This window comes from Anabrus simplex, chromosome 3 (genome assembly GCF_040414725.1).
Source record: "Anabrus simplex isolate iqAnaSimp1 chromosome 3, ASM4041472v1, whole genome shotgun sequence".
In the NCBI taxonomy this organism is placed as follows: Eukaryota; Metazoa; Arthropoda; class Insecta; order Orthoptera; family Tettigoniidae; genus Anabrus; species Anabrus simplex.
In genome coordinates this window covers 386,872,778-386,895,097 of record NC_090267.1, presented here as the reverse complement: position 1 = coordinate 386,895,097, position 22,320 = coordinate 386,872,778, and the positions used below count along the sequence as shown (strand labels likewise).

At 42.4% G+C, this 22,320-nt stretch overlaps 1 protein-coding gene across 1 annotated transcript; it reads left to right on the top strand.

Moving 5' to 3' along the window:
* Positions 1 to 4,848: 4,848 nt before the first annotated feature.
* Positions 4,849 to 21,011, top strand: LOC136866821 (acidic leucine-rich nuclear phosphoprotein 32 family member B-like). The gene is made up of 2 exons (XM_067143926.2): positions 4,849 to 4,982; positions 20,046 to 21,011. Exons 1-2 carry the CDS (start codon positions 4,908 to 4,910, stop codon positions 20,460 to 20,462), a joined length of 492 nt encoding a protein of 163 aa, XP_067000027.2. The 5' UTR covers positions 4,849 to 4,907; the 3' UTR covers positions 20,463 to 21,011.
* The last annotated feature ends 1,309 nt before the right edge of the window (positions 21,012 to 22,320 follow it).

The following is a 22,320-nucleotide window of genomic DNA, read 5'->3' as shown; positions in this document are numbered from 1 at the left end:
TCATATAATTATCGTACATATATTCCATTTCCTCTACCATTTTCACATGTGGAGGCGTTATGAGAATATTACACCCCAAAGTAACACTTCACAACTCGAGAACAGTTGGAGTGACAGATGAACACTTAATACACGTTGTCAGCACGGACCTGAACTGCGAAGTGCGAAGTGCTGTCGCTGCGCTGTGTAACGGGAAGTGATGAGTCAACGGGAGGCAGGTGAGCTGGACGCGCCTGCCGCCCAACCGATGAGAGGAACTCACTTTATAACCCAGACGCCTGTAGGGTAATCCAACCGTACTAGGGGATGGTCCCAAGGCTCGATAAATAGGGAGAGTTACAAACTGGTATTTTTCTCTTCATGGATTCACACATACCCAGTCCGTGTCTCTGGTAAAATTCGAGATTTGCATAGCTGGCGGTCTTTCTGTTAGTGCTTCAAGCATGTCCTATTCCAGATTGGGTAGAGGGGCCAAGGGCAAGTTTCAGGCGCATTAAAATAGAGATATCTTGGTGAAGATATGGTAACCGTAACAGAAGAGTCGGTGATCCTCCAGGCTGGGAGTTGATCTTGCGGCTAACAGCGCGGTTATCGGGTAAGGAATCGTTCGAGTCAAACGTTACCAATAATCCAAGCTGTTTAACGTTCGTCCGTTCTTAACAGACGCCGGGGTGTCGGAATTTCGTTCCGTAGTAGTTCGCCTTATCTCATCCAATTTGATTTCTTCTTGTAAGGCCATGTGAAAAGCCTTGTGTATGAGACACCTGTCGAGACCGAAGAGGATCTTCCTTACCGAGCTCGATAGCTGCAGTCGCTTAAGTGCGGCCAGTATCCAGTAATCGGGAGATAGTGGGTTCGAACCCCACTTTCTGCAGCCCTGAAGATGGTTTTCCGTGGTTTCCCATTTTCACACCAGGCAAATGCTGGGGCTGTACCTTAATCAAGGCCACGGCCACTTCCTTCCCATTCCTAGGCCTCTCCTACCTCATCGTCGCCATAAGACATATCTGTGTCGGTGCGACGTAAAGCAAATAGAAGAGAATCTCTTGGCAAGAATTCTCGCTGCCTGCGACGCTGTTCAAACGACACCGGGGATATTCGAACGGGTACGACAGAACTTTGTGCGACGTTGCCATGCCTGCATTGACGCAGGGGGACGCCATTCCGAACATTTGTTGTAAATGGAGCAGCTTGGGAAACTAGTGCAGGTAAAAGGATTTAAATGAGTAGAATTTTGCTTAACTTTTGACTGGATCGTTTCCGGAATATGGTTCCTTATCTCAAAATGATCCACTTGCCGTCCTCCATCATCGCTGGAAGTTTGGTACATCCTGGATATTGCCCATGTAATTACTACTACATACGTTCCGCTGCTAAATCCTCCACCTCATTTGTCTCACCATTAAGAAGATGTGTTCTACAAGTGTTCTCAGAAACATTGCTAACTGTCTGGAAAGGAGCAGCGCATTTAATGATGGTAGGTTGTAACTTCCGTCAACTATTGGCGGAAGTTGCAAAGCAGTTCTTGAATACCGCAGAGCAATGTAAATTAGGGACCTAATAATAGAGTAGACCAATTTTGTACTGAGATGATGATAGTAAGAGATCTACCAAGCTAAACGTTGATGAACAGTAGCTCGGTATGTTACAATTAAGCTCTCTCTGCAAAGTGCACGTGAAGTTTGCGGCACGTTTTAATTCGACAATCATAAAATTTATGTTTAATAGTGGAATAGAAGCCTCACTACCACCACGTTACTCCTGGCTGTTGCAAGAGTTGACTGAAAGGGCAACCAGGTAATCGAATTGTGAACGTGGGTCGGCAACCAGTTTTTCCCTAGGCGGTGTCGTAGTAGAGGAGATATTTCCAAAACTGTGACTCAAAAAGGTTTGTAAATTTTCACCAATATTATTTTTATTGTTTATTAACGATATCTACCAATCGGAGGGGTTTGAGGAAGGAGCTACTCCATGTCTTTAGAGCCAAGATATTCCAGGAAATATAAAAATTGGAAAGAGATAGGTAAACTGAAAATGAACGTGAACTTTACAGTCTTGCTAAGCTATTAAATACAGAATGGAAGAAACGCGAAAAAAACAGCAACATTATGCAATACAAATATTAACAGAGAAATATTGGAAAAGAAATAAAAAGAAGGTGAAAACAGACAAAATATATGTAGTAAAGATATATATTATGAGGTATCCTTGACTCTACAAAAGTTACTTGAGGTACAGGAAATACCTCCGAAGGCTAAGGTTGTCCAACTTTAAAAATACGTCCAAGTAATATTTATGGGATATATTTTAGTAGTGCCTTTGCTGGTGGGACTTAGTGTTTATAGTGCACTATGTCTTCTGGTCTAGGCTAGAGCAATTTTGTTACTTTCATTGATCTGTCTCTGTCTTATACTTAGCTTTGACAATATGAAAGTGACTGAGGTATGAGCGCTGCTAGTAATGCCATTCCTTATGCAGCCAGTCTCTGCTATGAATGGTGTGAAAATATTGCTCATAGGATCGGTTGGTGCATGCATTTCAGTGGGCTTGGCAGACTGATATGTGATAGCAACTTTTGGCTCGGGTGAGGAAAGCAACGGGGAACTACCTCACTCCTCATTTCCCTAATACGCTCTTCAGCGATGCCTAGGTCATCTATGACAGCTGATGGCGGAGCTGTTGAGGATCCAACTAGCCTTCGGGCTGATGACTAAACATACATACAAAAAAAATTAGTAAATATTTTAAATATTTCTTTAACACTTCGTTAAATGGAATACTTTTCGTATTTTTCAGTACTAGCAAAAGGCAAATCAAACCCTATTGGCACCACAGCCCCGAAGGTTCATGGCCTGCCAAGTGCCCGCTGCTCATCCCGAAGGCCTGCAGATTACGAGGTGTCGTGTGCTTGGCACGTCGAATCCTTTCCTTCGTTATTCTTGGCTTTCTATACCGGGGCCACTATATTATCGTCAGATTGCTCACGTAGGCCGAGTAGAGCATGAAGCAGCTCTCAGATCCAGTAAAAATCCTTGAACTGGCCGGGAATCGAACCCTAGGTCTCCAGGTAAGAGGCACGCACGCTACGTCTACACCGCGTGGCCAGCACAGCAAAAATTAACTGCATGTAATAGTTATTAATACTATAAATGAAAATACTATCTTCTCCGTTTCTTCTCTAACTAGTTGTATGGGAGGATAGCTGCTCAGTTGTACATCCTCTTAAACAACAATAATGACAACCATCTCTTAATAAAATGTAAATTCGTATCCTCTTCCCAGGGTGGTTAAGCTCTTTGGAGGGCAGGGGATCTTCCATATACCTCTGATTAGTGTAAGATGACAGAGGATGTTTGCCCGGTTGTAATTCTTAATATCTACCAATCACCAGCGCCACCTTGATCATCCCGTATTCTCTTCCGACTCCAACGGTATTAGGTTTGCTAGGTGTGCTGTTTTTCATTTCCGTGTAAAATTTATGGCCTTAGTCTATCTTTACCGTATATCTTCACTCTTCGAAGAGACGGAACTCTTTCTCCTTTTGATTATTATTAAGAGAGACCAGATGTACTTTCTTTTAAAACAATGATCACCACTACCGGCTATCTCTTTAATACCTCGAACGAATCCTACAACACATTCTCGATATTTTATGGTAAGATTTAGTCTGGATCTACGCAAAATTTAAAAACACGAAAATTATAGGTCGTCACTTTGGAAAACGAGTTTAAATCTGGCTGAAGAAAATCCTTAGGCTTGCGCACTGCGCTGTTTTGCTTCTGAATCACAATTTCGAACCCCATTAGCTCGGTCCCCTCAGAGATTTGTGAGGATATTTTATAGGGATTTTAGTTTCAAGTTATACATTTCTAGGGTGCCTTCGAGTGCCTCATTAACTCATGTATATTTTTATTTTTATGTCTACCTTTCAGTCTTCCGTAGCTATTTCTTGATGGAGTATTTGCATTCGCGAGATAATGGGTTCGAACCTCACTGTCAGCAGCCCTGAAGATGGTTTTCCGTCGTTTCCCATTTTCACACCAGGCAAATGGTGGAGCTGTACCTTAATTAAGGCCACGGCCGCTTACTTCCCACTCCTAGGCCTTCACTCTCCCATCGTCACCATAAGACCTATCTGTGTCGGTGCGACGTAAAACAAATTGTTAAAAAGAAAATATTATTTTTACGTCTTTTGACACAGGCCAGAGAAAAGTATACTGTAGCTTCCACCAAAGTTTGAGTCTCATTTAATACTGGGAAAGTATACTGAGTAATAACTTACAACATTGGGAGCATGACGTGCGTCTGCATGCAGTGAAAAATGCTACTCATAAGGTTGGACGTGCAGAAATATTGCTTCCTCTTGCAGGGAGGAAAGCAATGGCAAAGTACCTCACCCTCTCATTTTGGGTAGTATTCCTCATTATAGCGCTATTTTAGGTTTTTTATAACCACATAATCTTCGGTGGTGCTTTTTGAGGATATAACTAGTCTTTGGGCTGAATATCTGGCAGACCACCTCTATACATCACTGTACTTCCACTTCCATTTCTTAGTAAAGATACACGTATTTCTAAAAGTTAATCCACGTTCGATGTCAGCAAGATGTTTTCTTGCAGGTGTTCAATATTAGCGTAACTAGAGGTGACTTACAGTAGAACACTAAACTCATCCTAGAGCTATTGTTCGCTTGTCAGTTAATGGCCTCACTCAAACAAATGTTCTATTTCGTACCGAAGCGATGGAGTTGACTTTACTGCAGATTGTTTTCTCTTAAAGAGAATGGGACATGCAAAATGATTCTAAGATGAGTATTTCGTGATCTGTTTGAGGTAAGTCTGACGCTAATTGGCGTATAAAGGAAACTAGCTGCCAGCAGCGACTATTGTTCCTCACCTAACTTCACCATGCAGTACACGCTACTACTTCTGTTCTTCTGGGGCACCATATTTGTTCCCGTGATAGTGATACTGGCTCATGAGGTAGAGTATGCCACTCTTCTACATAACTGCATCGGAAACGGAGACTTTCTGATGATGATGATAATAATAATAATAATAATAATAATAATAATAATAATAATAATAATAATAATAATAATCTATATATAAAATAAGAGTTTTGTCTGTACATTGCTCAGAATTTAAAACGAATGGCATTTCTGTATCGGTCGTGTCCAGAGTAATAAAATGCAATTTTTCATTGTCCATCATTTTTATCTGTCTGTCTGTCTGTCTGTCTGTCTGTCTGTCTGTCTGTCTGTCTGTCTGTCTGTCTGTCTGTCTGTCTGTCTGTCTGTCTGTCTGTCTGTCTGTCTGTCTGTCTGTCTGTCTGAAAATTTTATTTATGATAATTTATATCTTATACATTTTTACCGTACTGGCTATGATAACAGAGATATTCACGATTTTCAATTTTTGTTGCTAAGTCTAAATCACGAAAAAATGGATAAACAGATTTTAATGAAAACCAGCATGTAAAATCGGGGAATAAGGGAATAGAGTCTAGGCTATAAAAAATGTTATTCATCCTGGATGATATGGTAGTTTAGGGGATGACGCCTGAAATTTAATTTTTAAATACCTGTGTAATTGGTCCTATAGAGAAGTAAAGAGCTAGAATTCTGTATATTATGCAATGTAGAATTCCGTAGCGAAGCACGGGTACGTCAACTAGTAATAATAATACAATCGAACCCGCCGTAACGGACACCTTTATTCAGCGGACAACTCTCCACGGACATTTTTCAATGGAGCCGAATTTATTTTACATATTAAGACACGAGTTTAAAATAGCCTCATTTAAACGGACACCTCGAATTCCAATCACAGGACATTGCCATTAGTCTCGTCCAATTGTATTAAGGGCTTTATGTGGTCCAGGACAATTTCTTTAAAGGAAGCTACCTCATTCTTTCTCTTGATAAAATTCTGCAGATATACGGGAATTCCTTTTGAATATTTTTACTATTTCGAGTCCAAGGAGAAGAGAGATGCAACGTACATACGGGTAGGAATGCTGAAATAGCCGAGAAGTTAACTGTTCTGTGCAAGACTGTTTCCAAACATTTCTTTAGGGTTGTCTTGTGTTCTGAGAATTCTAGTTGCCCGGGAGTGCTACCAGCGACTGTTTACTCAGTTACCGCATCGTTCTATTCATAAGTCAGATTGTCACTGGTAAGGTTGAGGTTAGGTAGTTTAGTTAGTCTCGACATGGAAGAGACTTTAATGTGATGATCGTTGAGGCAGAAATACCATAGCATGAGTAGGGGAGATGAGCGTGTTTAGATCTCGAGACAAGAGAAAATGTTGTGAGAAAAACTCCGTGAAAAATTAAACTGCGCGAAAATACAATTGTGAAGAATATAAATGTCATTTTAAGTGCTGGGAGGAAAATTCAAATCGAGGAATGAAAAGAAAATGGGAGTCAGTTTTCGTAGAAGTTAACATTCGAGCAAAGAAAGTGTAAGTGAGCGGGCCAATGATGCAAGGAAAGGCGTGAGAAATCGCAAATAACCTGAAAATTGATGTTAAATGAATACAGAATTTGTGTGTCACGCTGGGTCATTATTACCTATTCGAGATTATTGCAGTAAAGAATAATGTGCTATATTTGTACATCGAGCTGAAAGATTACTTCCCGAAGCTGTAATTCATTCAAAAGCTGTTAAATCACTTGTAATATCTCCCAGGAAAATATTTTACTAGAAATTATTTAGATGTATGCTTCTATTCAAGGTGAGTGTTCTTTGCCGTTAAAATCTACGATTAATTTTTACAGCCTTGTTTGAGCGGACACCCCTCGTACCGGACATTTTCCCATGGAACCGGCGGTTTCTGCAGAAGAGAGGTTCGGCTGTAATACGAGTATTAACCGTATTGTTTCAGTTACCAAATGCAAGCATTTTAATATTACGCCATCTTGCTGCTTGCTAATCAATTTCGACGTTCCGTTTTACTCCATGCCTACCAGATGGCAGAGAAAATGGAATCTCTCTTGGGCGTATAAGACTGAGTTTTAATTAATTTTGTCACGTAGACACCGAAGGTGTTACCAGAGACCATTTACATGCCGACATCGAATGACATGGAGTGTCCACCCTTCGAAAATCGACTACCACATCCGAGTTTCAACCCGCTATCTTGGGATCCGGAGGCCATAAACTCTACCAATGATCCACAGACAGAGCTATGATAATAATAAATAAGGAGCATGTAAACCTACAACCTGTTTTCCAATCATTGACCGTGTCAGGGATGAAATGAATGAAGCCACATCTTGTGGTAAGGATAGGAATTGTGCCGGCTGCCAAAGCCTGTCGCACTCCTCTGGGGCAATGATTAACGACTGGCAGATGAAATGACATAATATTGGAGACTGTTGCTGGATTGAAAGATGGCAGGCATTACCGGAGTACCTGGAGGAAAACCTGTCCCGCCTGCGCTCTGTCCAGCACAAACCTCACATGCAATGACCGGGATTTAAACCACGGAACCCAGTGGTGAGAGGCCGACGCGCTGCCGCCTGAGCCACGGAGGCTTCAATAATAATAATAATAATAATAATAATAATAATAATAATAATAATAATAATAATAATAATAATAATAATAATAATAATAATAATCTGTCTTCTGGCTTTGTTCTCCGTCACTCTCCGCAAACTTTAGATGAATCGCAGGTAGGCCTACGAGTATATTGTCATCTATATATCATATGTAAATTTGGATCCTCCCCTTAAAAATTAAATGAACACGAACATCCAGTCTCATAGTTAGAGGAATTGAATCCTTCTGTGGGTATATGGAGTAGAATACATCCTCGGTATTCCATCCTTGCCTTAAGAGGCGACTAAACAGGGGACGCCAGGGGATTTCAACTTAAAAGCTTGGGTTGGAAGACCACGGGGCTCCCAGGTTGAGTTTGGCGTAACATCCACTTACTTATCACAGTTCCTCATTTTCACTTTTCTTCTCCGCCACGTCTATAAGTCAACACTTGTTCTGTTTTGACCGCCGCGGTATTATGCTTGCAAGAAGTAGGGAGTTTTTAGTTTTCAACCCCATCGTGGACCTTCCATTCCTTTTAGGGATACTTTCGTTTTTCGGAAAGTCTAATTAGTAATAACAGGGGATGGTTACACAGCTGTACTTCCTCTTAAAGGAAAAGCACCTTCACCATGTTCTGCTTTCTCTCTTTCTTTCTTTCTTTCTCTCTCCGGACTGAATAGATAGAACTCCTGCGGGACAAAATTCCGGGACCTCGGGGACCTCAGGCCGCCGCAAGAGCTATGTTCAGGCGTTCACCATGCATTCTCCATTCTAGTGATGGACACTGCAACAGCAGACCTGCACCGTTCTTTCCCATGGACGGTCCTCTACGCAGATGATGTCCTTTTGGCCTCTGAGACCCAGATTGTTCTGCAATGCCAAATCCAAGAACGGAGCGATCGGCTGGCGCAATACGGCCCGCGTCTAAATAAAAGGAAGACTTAATTTATGACGTCAGATCCACAAGCAAACGAAACCATTCAGGTAGACGTTGAGGACCTGCTGCGAGTGACAGGATTCAAGTATCTTGGCTCCACGATCACTGATCATAGCCGACTTGTCGAAGAAGTCAATGCAAGGATATTGGCAGCCTGGATGAAATGCAGAACAACCGACCCGCCAACAGGAGGGACAAACGCTGAAGAAAAATAATAAAGATCATTATCGTAAGGAATGAAAGGCATTTAGGTAGGAATAAGGCCTTCGTGAAAATTAATGGAAGAACGAGTTCTCGGTTCAAAGTAGTTACAGGTGTTAGACAAGGCTGTAATATTTCATCCTTATTGCTCATGATTGATCACTTGTTGGAAGCTGTATATTGGCAGAGGGGGTTTCAGCACGGTGGAAATATATTAAACAACTTGACTTACGTCGATAATTTACTCCGAAAGAGCGTAATACGTATATTGAAGCGTGGAAAGAGTTAGTAGCGACTATGATACGATCATTAACATTCCAAAACTAAAGCGATGTCAGTAGAGAAGAAAGCTCGGAGAATTTAATATCAGGTAGGAAATACAAAACTGGGCCACGTTGATAATTTCAAGTAGGTTACTTAGAATATGTTATCTTTCGGGATAGGAGAACAGTAAGTAAAACTTAATCAAGGTGTATCAAGACTAATGCAGAGAGCTCACACTTGGGATGGACGCTATTATCATACATCAGTCTGCTTTTAGACAGAATTTCCTGTCCGGGAGTGATAGCTGGGTAGATTAAGAATATTTTATTCGTAATTTGGAAGTAACAGACATGAAAATCTAGAGAATGATACCTAGTGCAAACAGTGGAAACAATGGCAGGAGTGTAGTCGGTATGAAATCGATGGCTAGCACTGTACGTATAAACCGGCATCGGTAGTGATGTCATGTGAGATGGAAGTAGGTGGACAGTAGCGTATGTATGTATGTATGTGTGCGTTTGTGGGAGGAGGGGGCACAAAACTTATGGATAGCAAAAAGTTGAACAAAATGGCTACAATTGTAAGCTTTTGATGTTCCCTGAGCAAATTTCGACGAAGAAGTAAAGGTCCGAAGTCTTGTGCGGTGTTAACAGTTTTATTTAAGATTTTGATTCTATACTATACGCCTTTCAATAAATGAACAATAATTACACATGTATTGCAATTCAGTAGGAGCACATCCTGACTAAACAATTGAAAATCATTTAGTATTTGACTCCACAGTAACAAAGTAACAGACACATTGCCTGAGTGAAACTGCCAAACTGACGAATGTGCGGCAAGCGGGTAAATCATACATCAGAGTCCATGATCTTGGAAAAAATATACCCCTGCTACCCTACGTCACAGCTCGCGGCACAACGCTGCGCGAGTCTCCTCTACTTGTTATGGCGCTGTACAAATTGGTTAGCCGCGTATTTCCGATAAATATCTTGATTAATCATTAAACGTAAGGAAATAATTAAAAATAATACCTATTTTTCCTAGTTTTAGGAGGCTAAAATGGAATAAAAACGTAATATTTTCCCTACAAAGAGGGGGAAGCTGCTCCTTCACCCCACTAATCACCACCACTGGAGGAGGATACACCCCAGGATTGTATCGACCGTATGTATCATAAGAGATGACTAGAAGGGTAATCCCAAGGAGGCCGTCATTAGGGAGCGTCGTTTGGTAACCATTTGGCCCTTTGAGGAATCTGGTATTGCTTCCACTTCCAGCCTTCTCGCTTCCATATACAGTATTTATATCAAATTAGTTGATAATTGTAAGTAACAATTTTTGGTCAGTTATAATATATATATAATATCTATCTGGCCTCAATTGGTCAACCTTCGTTCTCTTCCGAAGCCTATGGTATTAGGTTTTGAGACCTAGAGTACTAATATTAAAATAAGCGTTTTCACAGCTAATGGAGGGAGGGTTCTTTTACTATCTGGCTGGCTGGACAGAAGGGGGTACTAATTTTGTTTAACTTATTTTATATGGCGTGGCTCAGGTTATCAAGCCTGCTGTTATGCCAAACTCTCGTATAAGTTCTGCATTGTGCAAAGTACAGATTATTTTTTCACTTTGCCTTATGTCGCGACGATGGGACAGGAAAAGCCTAGGAGTGGGAAGGAAGCGGCCGTGGCCTTAATTAAGATACAGCCCCAGCATTTGCCTGGTGTGAAAATGGGAAAACACGGAAAGCCATCTTCAGGGCTTCCGACAGTGGGGTTCGAACCCACTATCTCCCGGATGCAAGCTGCGCACCCCTAACCGCACGGCCATCTCGCCTGGTAATACAGAATCTCAAGGTTATGAAATTAAACTTAAATAATAGTTATGAAAGAAATGCAAATTTCTGAGAGTCACTATGAAGACAAACCATGGCATTATATACAGATTCCTTAAGTCTATGTACCATTTACAACATCTCTTTTTAAGTACCTATCTACTATGTATGTCCTTAATTACAGCTGGAAGGGAATTTCAGGAGCGTATGGTTGCAAATATGAAGGAGTTGCCGTTACTTGTCATGCGATAAATTAGGAAGCTCAGCAGGGAAGAGGTTTCTGACCACATAGGTATACTGTTTGCAGATGACAAGTATTTAAGATCCGTTCTCAGATAACTTGGTCTGTCTGTATGGAGGATGTTGTGGACAAGCAAGACGGCGTGAAGGTTTCTTCTCTTTGCCAAATATAACCACGACATCTGTTCAAGACAGGGTGATATAAGACAATACCTGGGTATATTTGATATAAAACAGACTCATGTATTATAAGTCCACTGAAGCTTAGCATTAACTGTTTTGTTCAGGTTGTTGTATATTACGTCACCATAATCGAAGATGGCTGGAATTAAGTTCTGAACAAGTAACTTCCCCGTGTTTAGTGAAAGATCCCGTAAACTTTAAAAGGTGTGCAAAGAAAGAATTACAATCATTGGCAAATTTTCGTCGTGTGCTCCGTCCAGTTTAAGTACAGTACTTATAAAAAATGACGCCAATGTTTTTTACAGTATGGCTATGGTTGCCATGGAAACGTGGGCGGACCCACTGCGGTCACTATGGAGACGAGCCTGCTGTCCACTTGGAGTTGCTGGGAGTTGCCAGAATTTTTTACTTCTCAGCAACGGCACCACAGTAGCTCCTCCCCTACTGCGCTAGCTGTCAAAGCGCTTCTTTTAACATTAAGTCTATAGAGCATCCTTCATTTTCCCGCTTTTTGTGGTTGTACTCTCCCTTTCGTCGATTTCTTTATTTTCCAAGTACCGTTTTGTTTTCATCTTTCCCCTAATTAGTGTTAACAGAGGATGGTTGGGTTGTTGGACTTTGTCTTAAAACAATAGTCACCACCACGATGGAGTAGGGTGGGTTACTTAGGGGACTTAGCCATAGAGAGTAAGAGGAGCAAGAGACTAATTCGACGCCCGGACGAGTAAAGATGGTAGAGCGCTGACTTGGAATGTTTGATCCTGGCTCAGTAACGTACTATTTGAAGGCGCTCAGATACTGTACGTCAGACTCGTATCGGTACATTTACAAGCACGTTAAAGGACTCCTGAGGGACAGTATACGGGCACCTCGGTGTCTCCAAGAACCGTAAACGTAGTTAGTGTCCTTTGAGAACTTACCACGACTACCTCAGGTATTTTGTGCACGTAACACCTGACTCAGAGCAATATCAAATGAGCCTGACATTAATTTGTGAACTGTGTAAATATGTATGTATCCATGTTGTTTTGTTGTGTGCCATACGATTAATAATAATAATAATAATAATAATAATAATAATAATAATAATAATATTCTTTTCCTACCGCTTTTCCCACACCTGTGGGGTCACGGGTGCGAACTGCGTCGCACATGTGGATTTGGCCCTGTTTCACAGCCGGATGCCCTTCCTGACCCCAACCCTATATGGAGGGATGTAATCACTATTGCGTGTTTCTGTGGTGGTTGGTAGTGTGGTATGTTATCTGAATATGATGAGGAGAGTTTTGGAACGAACACATACACCCAGTCCCCGAGGCAGAAGAATTAATCAGAAGCGATTAAAATCCTCGACCCAGTCGGGAATCAAACCCGGGACCCTCTGAACCGAAGGCCAGTACGCTGACCATTCAGCCAACGAGTCGGACAATAATAATAATAATAATAATAATAATAATAATAATAATAATAATAATAAAAGATAGCGAAGGTAACAGCCTTAATTAAAATAGACCCCAAGCATGTACTTGTTGCGAAAATCGAAAACCACGGGAAACCATCTTCAGGGCTGCCGTTGTATGATGGGCCTGGAACCCACTATCTCCCGAATACAGTATCACAGGCACGTGATCCAAACCACTCATCTAACTCGCACTGTGTATGTATGTATGTATGTATGTATCTAACGAGTGTAACATTTAATTTCTTGCTCGATCCTTGTTCTTCAAAGGTAATCGTCATAATGTTTTAGTTTCAAACGTACTGAATAAGTTACAATCTCCCGCACTAGCTCACTCATAACACACCATGGACATATGCACTTTCAACGGGCTAGTTTAATGGCAGAAAGACATCCTGAGCAAAGAGGTTGAAAGCAACGAGGTAGGCTAGGCAAGAATAAAACGTCGAAGAGGTTGGGCGTATAAGACACATACGTGCCCAGAAACAAATGCACATTCAATTTCTATCTAGGAAACCATTCAGAATAGGGCATACCTCCAGATGAAGATTCTTGCTTCAAATGATCGTTCCTGTCATATCCCTGAATGCCGGGCTGAGTGGGTCAGACGGTTGAGACGCTGGCCTTCTGACCCCAACTTGATGATGATGATGATGATGATGATGATGACGATGATGATGCTTGTTATATACAGGGGTCTAACATCTAGGTCATCGGCCCCTAATGGTACGAAATGAGACGAAACGCAATGACAATTTAAAAGTACAAAATTCATCCACTGACCAGAATTCAAAACGTGATTATGAACAACGAATGGAAGAATATCAATTTAAAAAGTGGATCCGACCCGCAATGTCTCACCTTCCCAGAAACAATATTACTGACCAAGGGACTGCTGCCAAAACACAGTCCTGAATCGATGATGCTTGTTGACTAACTGGGTTCAATATCCAGGTCAACGGTCCCTCATAACGGCACTTATCGCTAGTAAAGTAGAACCATGGTATTTCTCCAGTTGCGTTGCCAGTCAAAGATAGCGTAAACTCACGGTGTTCCAAACATTATGGGACTACTCACAAGTATTGTTCGTCGTACAGGTAAACTGACCTATGGTGCTTCTCACATAATGGCTTCACTCGTAAGCAACGTAAACCCATGGTGTACCTCACATAGGTGTACTAATCACAGATACTGGAAACCCACAGTGAACCGCTCTCTGTTGCTACTGATCACAAACCTATTGTGTGCCAAACATAGTGGTACTACTCGCAAGTAAAGGTGACCCATGACTTCCCCGCGTGATGGTAATCACAAGTAGTTTCATGGTTCTAATTCAATCATCCCCTGGTCACCCCTTTCAGCCGCCTCTTAAGACAGGCAGAGGATACCTAGGGTGTATTCTTGGTCTGTGTTCCCCACCCACAGGGGGGACCCCAACTTGGCGGGTTCGAACCTGGCTCAGTCCGGTGTTATTTGAAGGTGCTCAAATACGTTATCCTCGCGTCGGTAGATTTACTAACACGTAAAAGAAATCCTGCGGGACTAAATTCCGGGACCTCGGCGTCTCCGAAAGCCGCAAAAGTAGTTAAAGGGACGTAAATCAAACAACATTAATTATTAATTAATATCCCTGAATATTAACCATTCCTCCTAAGACACCCAGTACACGAGGTGGAGGATAACTCATGCACAGAAACACGACTCTTAAATTAGCGAGAAGATTAAAATGTCGCTCATCTCGTATTTGTAGCTTCCACCGTTCTCGAGGAAATGCATTGTGAACCTCTGCACAGGGACTGCCCGTGACGATTGCCGGTACTTCCCATGCTGTGTCCTTCCGCTGCTGCCGTACTCCTATGTAAACGACAACACGCGTAATCAGTAATCATCCTCGCTTTCCAGTGAGCAAATGAACGACTACGCAATGAAAGTACCGAACGTTATATCCTAAAGGAATGTTCATGTGCGACAAAATGTCTGTGTCCATAATAGGGCTTAAATTAACACTTACCGGGCTAGTTGGCCGTGCGCGTAGAGGCGCGCGGCTGTGAGCTTGCATCTGGGAGATAGTAGGTTCGAATCCCACTATCGGCAGCCCTGAAAATGGTTTTCCGTGGTTTCCCATTTTCACACCAGGCAAATGCTGGGGCTGTACCTTAATTAAGGCCACGGCCGCTTCCTTCCAACTGCTAGGCCTTTCCTATCCCATCGTCGCCATAAGACCTATCTGTGTCGGTGCCACGTAAAGCCCCTAGCACAAAAAAAAATTAACACTTTACCCCTAGCGAAATATTCAGCGCCACAGTATTAACTAAATAAAAGGACACTGAAGCATTCTACTAATTGTATCGTAATGAGAACACATGTTGGAAAACACATTGAAATGGTAGAAGGTTTAATGTACATCTTAAGAGAGTGACGAATTCGAACAGATAGTTACACCAGGTGCTCAAAATTCCCACCATTAACAGCTTATGGTATGATGGTGAACGGGATTAAAAGTCTGGTTGTATGGGAGAAGTCCCCACAGTTTTAATTACTGTGTTGGTAGGGTGAAATTACCTCACTGGGATCACTGTAAGTACTTAACATTAACATGGTTGTAAATAAAAGTTACAGACCCCTTCATGTGGTACTACTATTACTAAAATGTTTTTATCCTCCCTTGAAGGGGGAGGCGGGCCTCCTAGACGGTAACGCTGTCTCTCGGCCCAGGCGATTTGTTACGGTGAAGAAGATGTGTGGAGAAGGTAAGAGGGTTGGCAGCCGTGGCCTAGACTAGGAAATGTTCCACTATTCACCTTAGTGCAGGAGAATGGAAAACCACGGAAAACCATTCTCAGGACAGCCGACGGTGGGGACCAACAGCTCTCCGTCTCCCGAAAGCAGAGGCATAGAGCCACTGCGGAGCCGCGGCCATCCCTCCTCTGCTCGGTTGGTCGGTCGGAGTGCAGAGCCGTCGTATCAGCCGAAGCACGCTCTGCAGTCACCGACCTTCATGTGTTTATGAGGGTATTTAGTGGATATAGTAAGAATGTACAGAACGTACAAGTCTCTGACAGAACACTTCTTAGAGTCGGCTTGGCTTGCGTGGATTTCGTAATTTGATAACATTAATCACAGCACTACGACATTATCTGAAAATCCCTAAAGTAAAAAAACGTAGTAAAAATTGCATTTCATTTACCTCCAGAACCTCCTTCTAAATCACGTTTGTGGTATTACCTTTTGGGGCTAAGATGACCCGGCTACTGGCAGAGGTAACTCTGGAACATGTCACATAGAACTCTACATGTGAGAAACAGTCCTCGCTCAAGTCGACAAATATAGGCCTATGTGTTTCTTTATTTTTAAGGGAGATTCCAAGTACTAATTTTTACTTGTGTAACTAATTTTAAATATTCACCCCAATTTCACTTCTTTTAACCCCATCTTAAGTGAGTTTCCGAAAAGAAAACCATACGTTTTCCTTCATTTTTAAAGGAGATCCCATGTACCAATTTTCACGTCTGAAACATCTTCAGTTTTCGAGATATAAGTATCCTCATAAAAATTATTCAAACCACATTTTCACTTAGTTTTACCCCTTAAGTAAATTTTCCGAAAACAAAGAAATGTGTTTTTGTTTATTTTTAATGGAGATTCCAAATGCCAATTTTCATGTCTTTAAACTGTTAAGTTTTTGAGATCTAGATATTCTCAATTTAAAATGTCATCCCGCCCCCCCTTTATCACCCCGCTAGGGACGGAATATCCAAAAAACCCTTTCATAGTGAGCACCTACACTATAATATAAATGTATCCCCTAATTTCACTTATTTATGTCCAGTAGTTTTGACTAGGCGATGATCAGCCAGCCAGCCAGCCAGCCAGTCCGTCCGTCGGTCGGTCGGTCGGTCGGTCGGTCGGTCGGTCGGTTGGTCGGTCGGTCGGTCAGTCAGCTAGCCAGCCAGCCAGCCAGTCAGTCAGTCAGTCAGCCAGCCAGCCAGCCAGTCCGTCCGTCCGTCCGTCCGTCCGTCGGTCTGTCGGTCGGTCGGTCGGTCAGCCAGCCAGCCAGCCAGTCAGTCAGTCAGCCAGCCAGCCAGCCAGCCAGCCAGCTAGTCGGTCCGTCCGTCCGTCCGTCCGTCCGTCCGTCCGTCGGTCGGTCAGTCGGTCGGTCGGTCGGTCGGTCGGTCGGTCGGTCGGTCAGCCAGCCAGCCAGCCAGCCAGCCAGCCAGCCAGTCAGTCAGTCAGTCAGTCAGTCAGTCAGTCAGTCAGTCAGTCAGCCAGTCAGTCAGTCAGCCAGTCAGTCACGACATGTTATTTGCTATATATAGATGGTTCCAGTGTATGGGACCCACACCAAAATTACTTGATGCGAGAACTGGAAAATATCCACACGAACGTAGCGCGATTTGTTTCGGGTGATTTACGAAAAAAGTGTAGTGTGAAGAAAATGATGTAAACTTTGGACTGGGAAGATCGGGGAGTGAGGAGACGAGCTTCTCAACTAAGTGATATGTTCCTAGTTGTCAGTCGGTAGATGGCGTACAATGGCATCAGTAGACAAGTAAGCTTGAGCGAATCTATTAAAGGTAAGAAATATCATAACATGAAGATAAATATGGAATTCTAGAGGATAAATTGGGGCAATAATATTCATTTATAGAAAGAGGAGTTAGGGACTGGAACAATTCATTAAGGGAAATTCGATAAATTCCAAGCTCCTTGAAATCATTTTCGAAAAGACTCGGTAAATAACTGATGGGGAATCTGTCACCTGGGCGACAGCCCTAAATTCAGATCAAGGATGAAAGGACGGAAGGATGGACGGACGGACGAATGGATGGATGGGCGGATGGATGGATAGATGGATGGATTTCATACATGCTCGGCACCTTCGGAGACTATCACGGGACCGCCTCTGTACCTCCTCGATTTGACTGAAGCTGTTTTGTACACTAGTGTCCAAAAGTTAAGCATAAGTTACGGGTAAGCAGGGCAACAGGAAACAGACCGCAAATCGCACGACAACAGGTCAACACAGCCAGTGCTTGCGCCCTATATTCCCTCAGTCGTATTTGCCCTGTTATAATGTGCGGAGTGTAGCCTCGTGGTGAACGTGGCGACATAATGGCGCAACGACGCCATTTGGACCCCGTTTTGCAGGGCAGAATACTCGGTCGCCTGGAATCAGACCAGACACAGACCAAAGTCGCAGTATCATTGATTGTGCCACAAAGATTCATTTCCAGGCTTTCGAAACCATTTCGAGACACAGGAGATGTTAGTTGTAGGCTAGTACCAGGTCGGCCAGGGGTAATCACTCCACAGCGGGACCGATATCTGACCTTAACCGCCCGAAGAATTCGGAGTGCACCTGCAGGACAATTGTCGGCGGAGCTTGCAGCCGTGTCAGGGGTTGCCGTTTGCCGGCAAACTGTGTACCGGAGGTCAGAACAGCAGGGCTGTTTTCCCTACATCCAGCGGTATGCGTCCCGCCCTCTCCAGCACAGACGCGGGCCCGTTTACTGCGGAGCCTTCAACATCGAAACCACCATTAATGAATGGAGGCATGTGCTCTTCACAGATGAATCCCGCTTCAGTTTGCAGAACGATTCCCGTCGCACATTAATCTGGAGAGAACCGGGTAGCCGATACAACCACATCGTAGAACGGAACCAGTATGTTGGTGGTGGTGGTAGCGTCATGGTGTGGAGCGGCATCATGTTGAATGGCCGTACGGACCTGCACATTTTCATGGGTGGTCCGAGGAATACTGTTAATGCTCGGAGATACAGGGATGAGGTACTGAGACCACATGTTCGACTCTTCAGAGGTGTGATTGGTCCAGACTTCCTCTTAGTGGACTTTAATGCCCGACCGCAGCGCGCTGCTCTGGTGGATGAATTTCTGGCTGGGGAAGACATTCATCTCATGGACTGGCCAGCGAGGTCTGCGGATCAGAATCCTATAGAACATGCCTGGTATGCATTGGGGAGGCGAATTTCATCCCGTCAGCCTCCACCAAGGACCCTCCAAGACCTTCGCAATGCCCTTTCGGAGGAATGGGATCGACTGCCACAAGAGCTCTTGGACCATCTGATAGAGAGCATGGCACGTCGCTGCGAAGCATGTGTGGCCGTTATGGGTAACCATACTCCCTATTAACAGCATATTTTGTTGTGGAAGACATTGCCAAGTTTTGTTAGTTGTTATCAAAGGTGTACCTTAGCTATCAGAACCTTTCTGACACTTTTTTTTTTTTGGACAAGTTGTGTGACATATGGTGTATGATTCAGCTTCCGTTTGTTCAGCAATCCGTCTGACATCAATATCAGGCGGTATGGCCTCGTTTAGTGATTATGCTTAACTTTTTGACACTAGTGTAATATGCGGACATTGCTGCTGATGATGGTAGTGATGATTTTTCTGAGAAAGTACAACTGGTCAACTATCTTCTCCTTAATAAGAGGACAAAATGGAAATGGACCAAATTCCTCGAAGAATGGTAGTATCGACAAAAAAGTGAAAGGTACGCGAAGGAAATGGCATTGAATCCTAATATCGTCGGGGTAGGAAGAGAACAAGACTTGACCAAGGAAGTTCTGAGAGGCAAGATGAAAGTGAGGAGTCAGCATATGTGAGAATTTTAAATGCCTATTACGACTCGCGGGGGATACCATGGATTAATTCAACGCCCTCGTCAATTGGGGATCTGTCACAAAATACAGTGCTGATGACGAAATATCCTGAAACTTTCTAAGCGAAACAAGTATTACAGCTTGGCTATCGACTTTCTCACGCAAAAGAATGTTCCGAGCTCTCAGTGGGGAGTTAGGGTGGTTCGAAGGGTCAACATTCTCAATTTTTTTGCTGTGATAGGTGTTAAGATGAGATGGTTGTCCAGTTTTGGTGGGTGCATTAGATCACATATACAGTATCCTCTCCTTGTCTGAAGATTCAACTAAACGGGCGAATTTGGAAGCGTGAGTTGGAAAACCACGGGGAGACAGGCCGAGTGTGACATTGCTTCTAACTTATTTGTCACAGGCTACTGACTGTCATATTTCCTATCCGACCTCCTCTAGTCAAATATTGTTATCTTCCGACTTCGATTGTGTTAGTTTTTCGAGGGTTGGGATTCTTTCATTTCCACGCCTTTCGTGGATCTTCCCTCTCATTTACCGACACCTTCGTTCTTCGAAGGATTGGATCTCTATTTTTCTGTCTCTTCTGATTAAAGAGACGATTGTTGACCACGAGACAATAATCACCACCACCACCAATTAGATAGTGCACGGATTTTCTTCAAGATTCAATCGAAGCAAGTGTATCTACACTTATGTTTTGTTCAGATTTATTCTATTAATTATTTTTTGTTTCTTGTTTTCAGGAACAAGACTCTCCTGAACGAGAGCGAGCTTGTGGAGGTGTAGTAAATGAAGACGAATCCGATTATGGAATCCATGTACAGGAAACTCATACAGAAAGAAAGGATGGTGAAGGATATCAAGAGGAATCTCCTGAAGATGACGATGCATCGAGTGACGATAGCTACGAAGAATCCAGTGAGGGAGGTGATAGTGACGAAACACATGTTGGAAGCACGAGAAAATACAGTGCGGATAATAGCGGCCAACGAGATGAAGGAAATGAAGCTTCTGGAGGAACAAGTGAGTATGGAGAAGGACAAGGCAGCAGAGAAAATGATGAAACATTGAATCATGAGTACGAGAACAGAACAAATGGTGATGGCGGAGAAGAAGGTAGAAAAACAGGTGGTGAAATACATGTAGGTATGTCTTTCTAAGAAAGAGCCCATGCAGGATATAATGATACAGATGATGACCATCACCATCATCACGAAAGCAATGACGATAATGAATGTGAGCACTGTGAAGAAAACGAAGTAGATGTCGAGACGGATGATAGACATAAGGAAGAACATCACCATGTAGTAGAAATTAGAGTTTGAGCTTAAAATACAGACATTAGGAAATAGTAGTGGAATTAAGGTCTATTTTATATAATATCTACACTTTCTTTGAAGTACTAACAAAACCTTTAGCCTCTAGTCTAGAAATAAAACTAAAATGAAGAAATAAATATTTAAAAATTTCATTCTGGGGTAACTTCACAGGGGGAATGAAGAGAGTGAATACTGTGTTAACCCTGTAATGCTCAGACTAACTTGATTGTGTTGTAACGAATTTACTTTCATTAAGTTTTCCCATTACCTCAGCTTACTGTCATATATTCAATGTATACGTCTTTCAGTCTTTCGTTGCTGATAGGATATATTTGTAACAATATGTAACAAGTAGTAAATGAACAAAATTAATTCAAAAGTGCACATGCATTCAATACTTTCTGTTGTCATATAACGAGAGCTCCAGAATGTATACAGAGGTAATCTGGAGCTTGAGTTGTACTTATTTTAGCGATTCAGCAAATAATTACACAATTACATAATTAATTAAATAAAAGTGTATAAATGAAAACAAATCCTATATACAGGTATTTATAACCTATACAGAGGTGGTGATGGTTCTTGTTTTAAGAGCAAGTACAGCTAGGTAACCATCCTCAACCTATATGGAGAAGAACATTTTCGGTAATGTAAGGCTTAATTTTTCATTTAACCTTTTCCATCCCACGCTCGAGTTAATTCGGAAGTCAACGCAATCTCCACTGTCCCAGCCACGTAGTCACACTTTTACCTAGGGGATGAACGGCTCACTTTGTTTTAATGTGTTACGGGGATACCCGTGGAGCAGAAAGAGGTTAAAGAAGGTGCGGGCTTGAATGGGTCTAACTACGATATCAAGAATTGATTTAAAACTTTAACAAAGGTTATATTTCTTTTAGGACTTCAAACTTAACGATTTTTCATAACAATGAAACATCAGGTACAATGGCAATCTTGAAACAAAACAAGGAAAATCCAAAATTAGTGAACTTTACAGATCCTGGTCTTCAGGCCCCTCGCTTTACAATTTCTGAGCCCCCAGCTCAAATTTACAAAAGAGCACATATTTATTCAAGGGCAGAAATCCCCTAATTCACGGAGCACTTGCTCCCAAAATACAATTTCTAGCCTTCTAGAGGCACTCGTTAATCTTACAAAAACTTTGAAAAAGAGCTAACAGGCTCTCAGTTTTCCAAGCCTACTCAAAGCAACATCAACTTACAATCACTGGCCTCTCAAGGCACAACTTATAATTTGAAAAATGATTTTATACAGGGGTATTTAATACCCAACCTCCGAGGCCTTCATGGAAAAGAACAGGTTAAATAACTGGCCTAAACAACAAAGGAATACAGGCATACACTGCGCTCCAAGGCAATGGAAACTTGAAAACCTAAAGGGCTCTAAGCCGATAAAACAGGGGCTATTCCCAAACTACTGAGGTGACTCGTATAGAAATTACTTTACCACATTACAGAATGAAAAACAGTTACAAAACGTAGTCACCTCAAACCAAGATTAAGGGGAGCTCGAGAGGGTCATTCACTCTCTATCCCCGATTTACAATTAAATGGTTTACGAAGTTTTCACATTAGCCGAAAGATGATTTACATTTCAGGAAAGTAGGTTACATAGTTATAGATTCGGACTTTTCGCTCGGATTAAACTGCTGAGATAGCAAGAAAGAATAAAGTTATGT

Excerpts from the sequence above, each read along its gene's own strand:
- LOC136866821 (XM_067143926.2), top strand. The coding sequence starts at position 4,908 with ATGCAGTACACGCTACTACTTCTGTTCTTCTGGGGCACCATATTTGTT. Across the intron at positions 4,983-20,045 it reads TAGTGATACTGGCTCATGAG|GAACAAGACTCTCCTGAACG; the intron begins GTAGAGTATGCC and ends TCTTGTTTTCAG.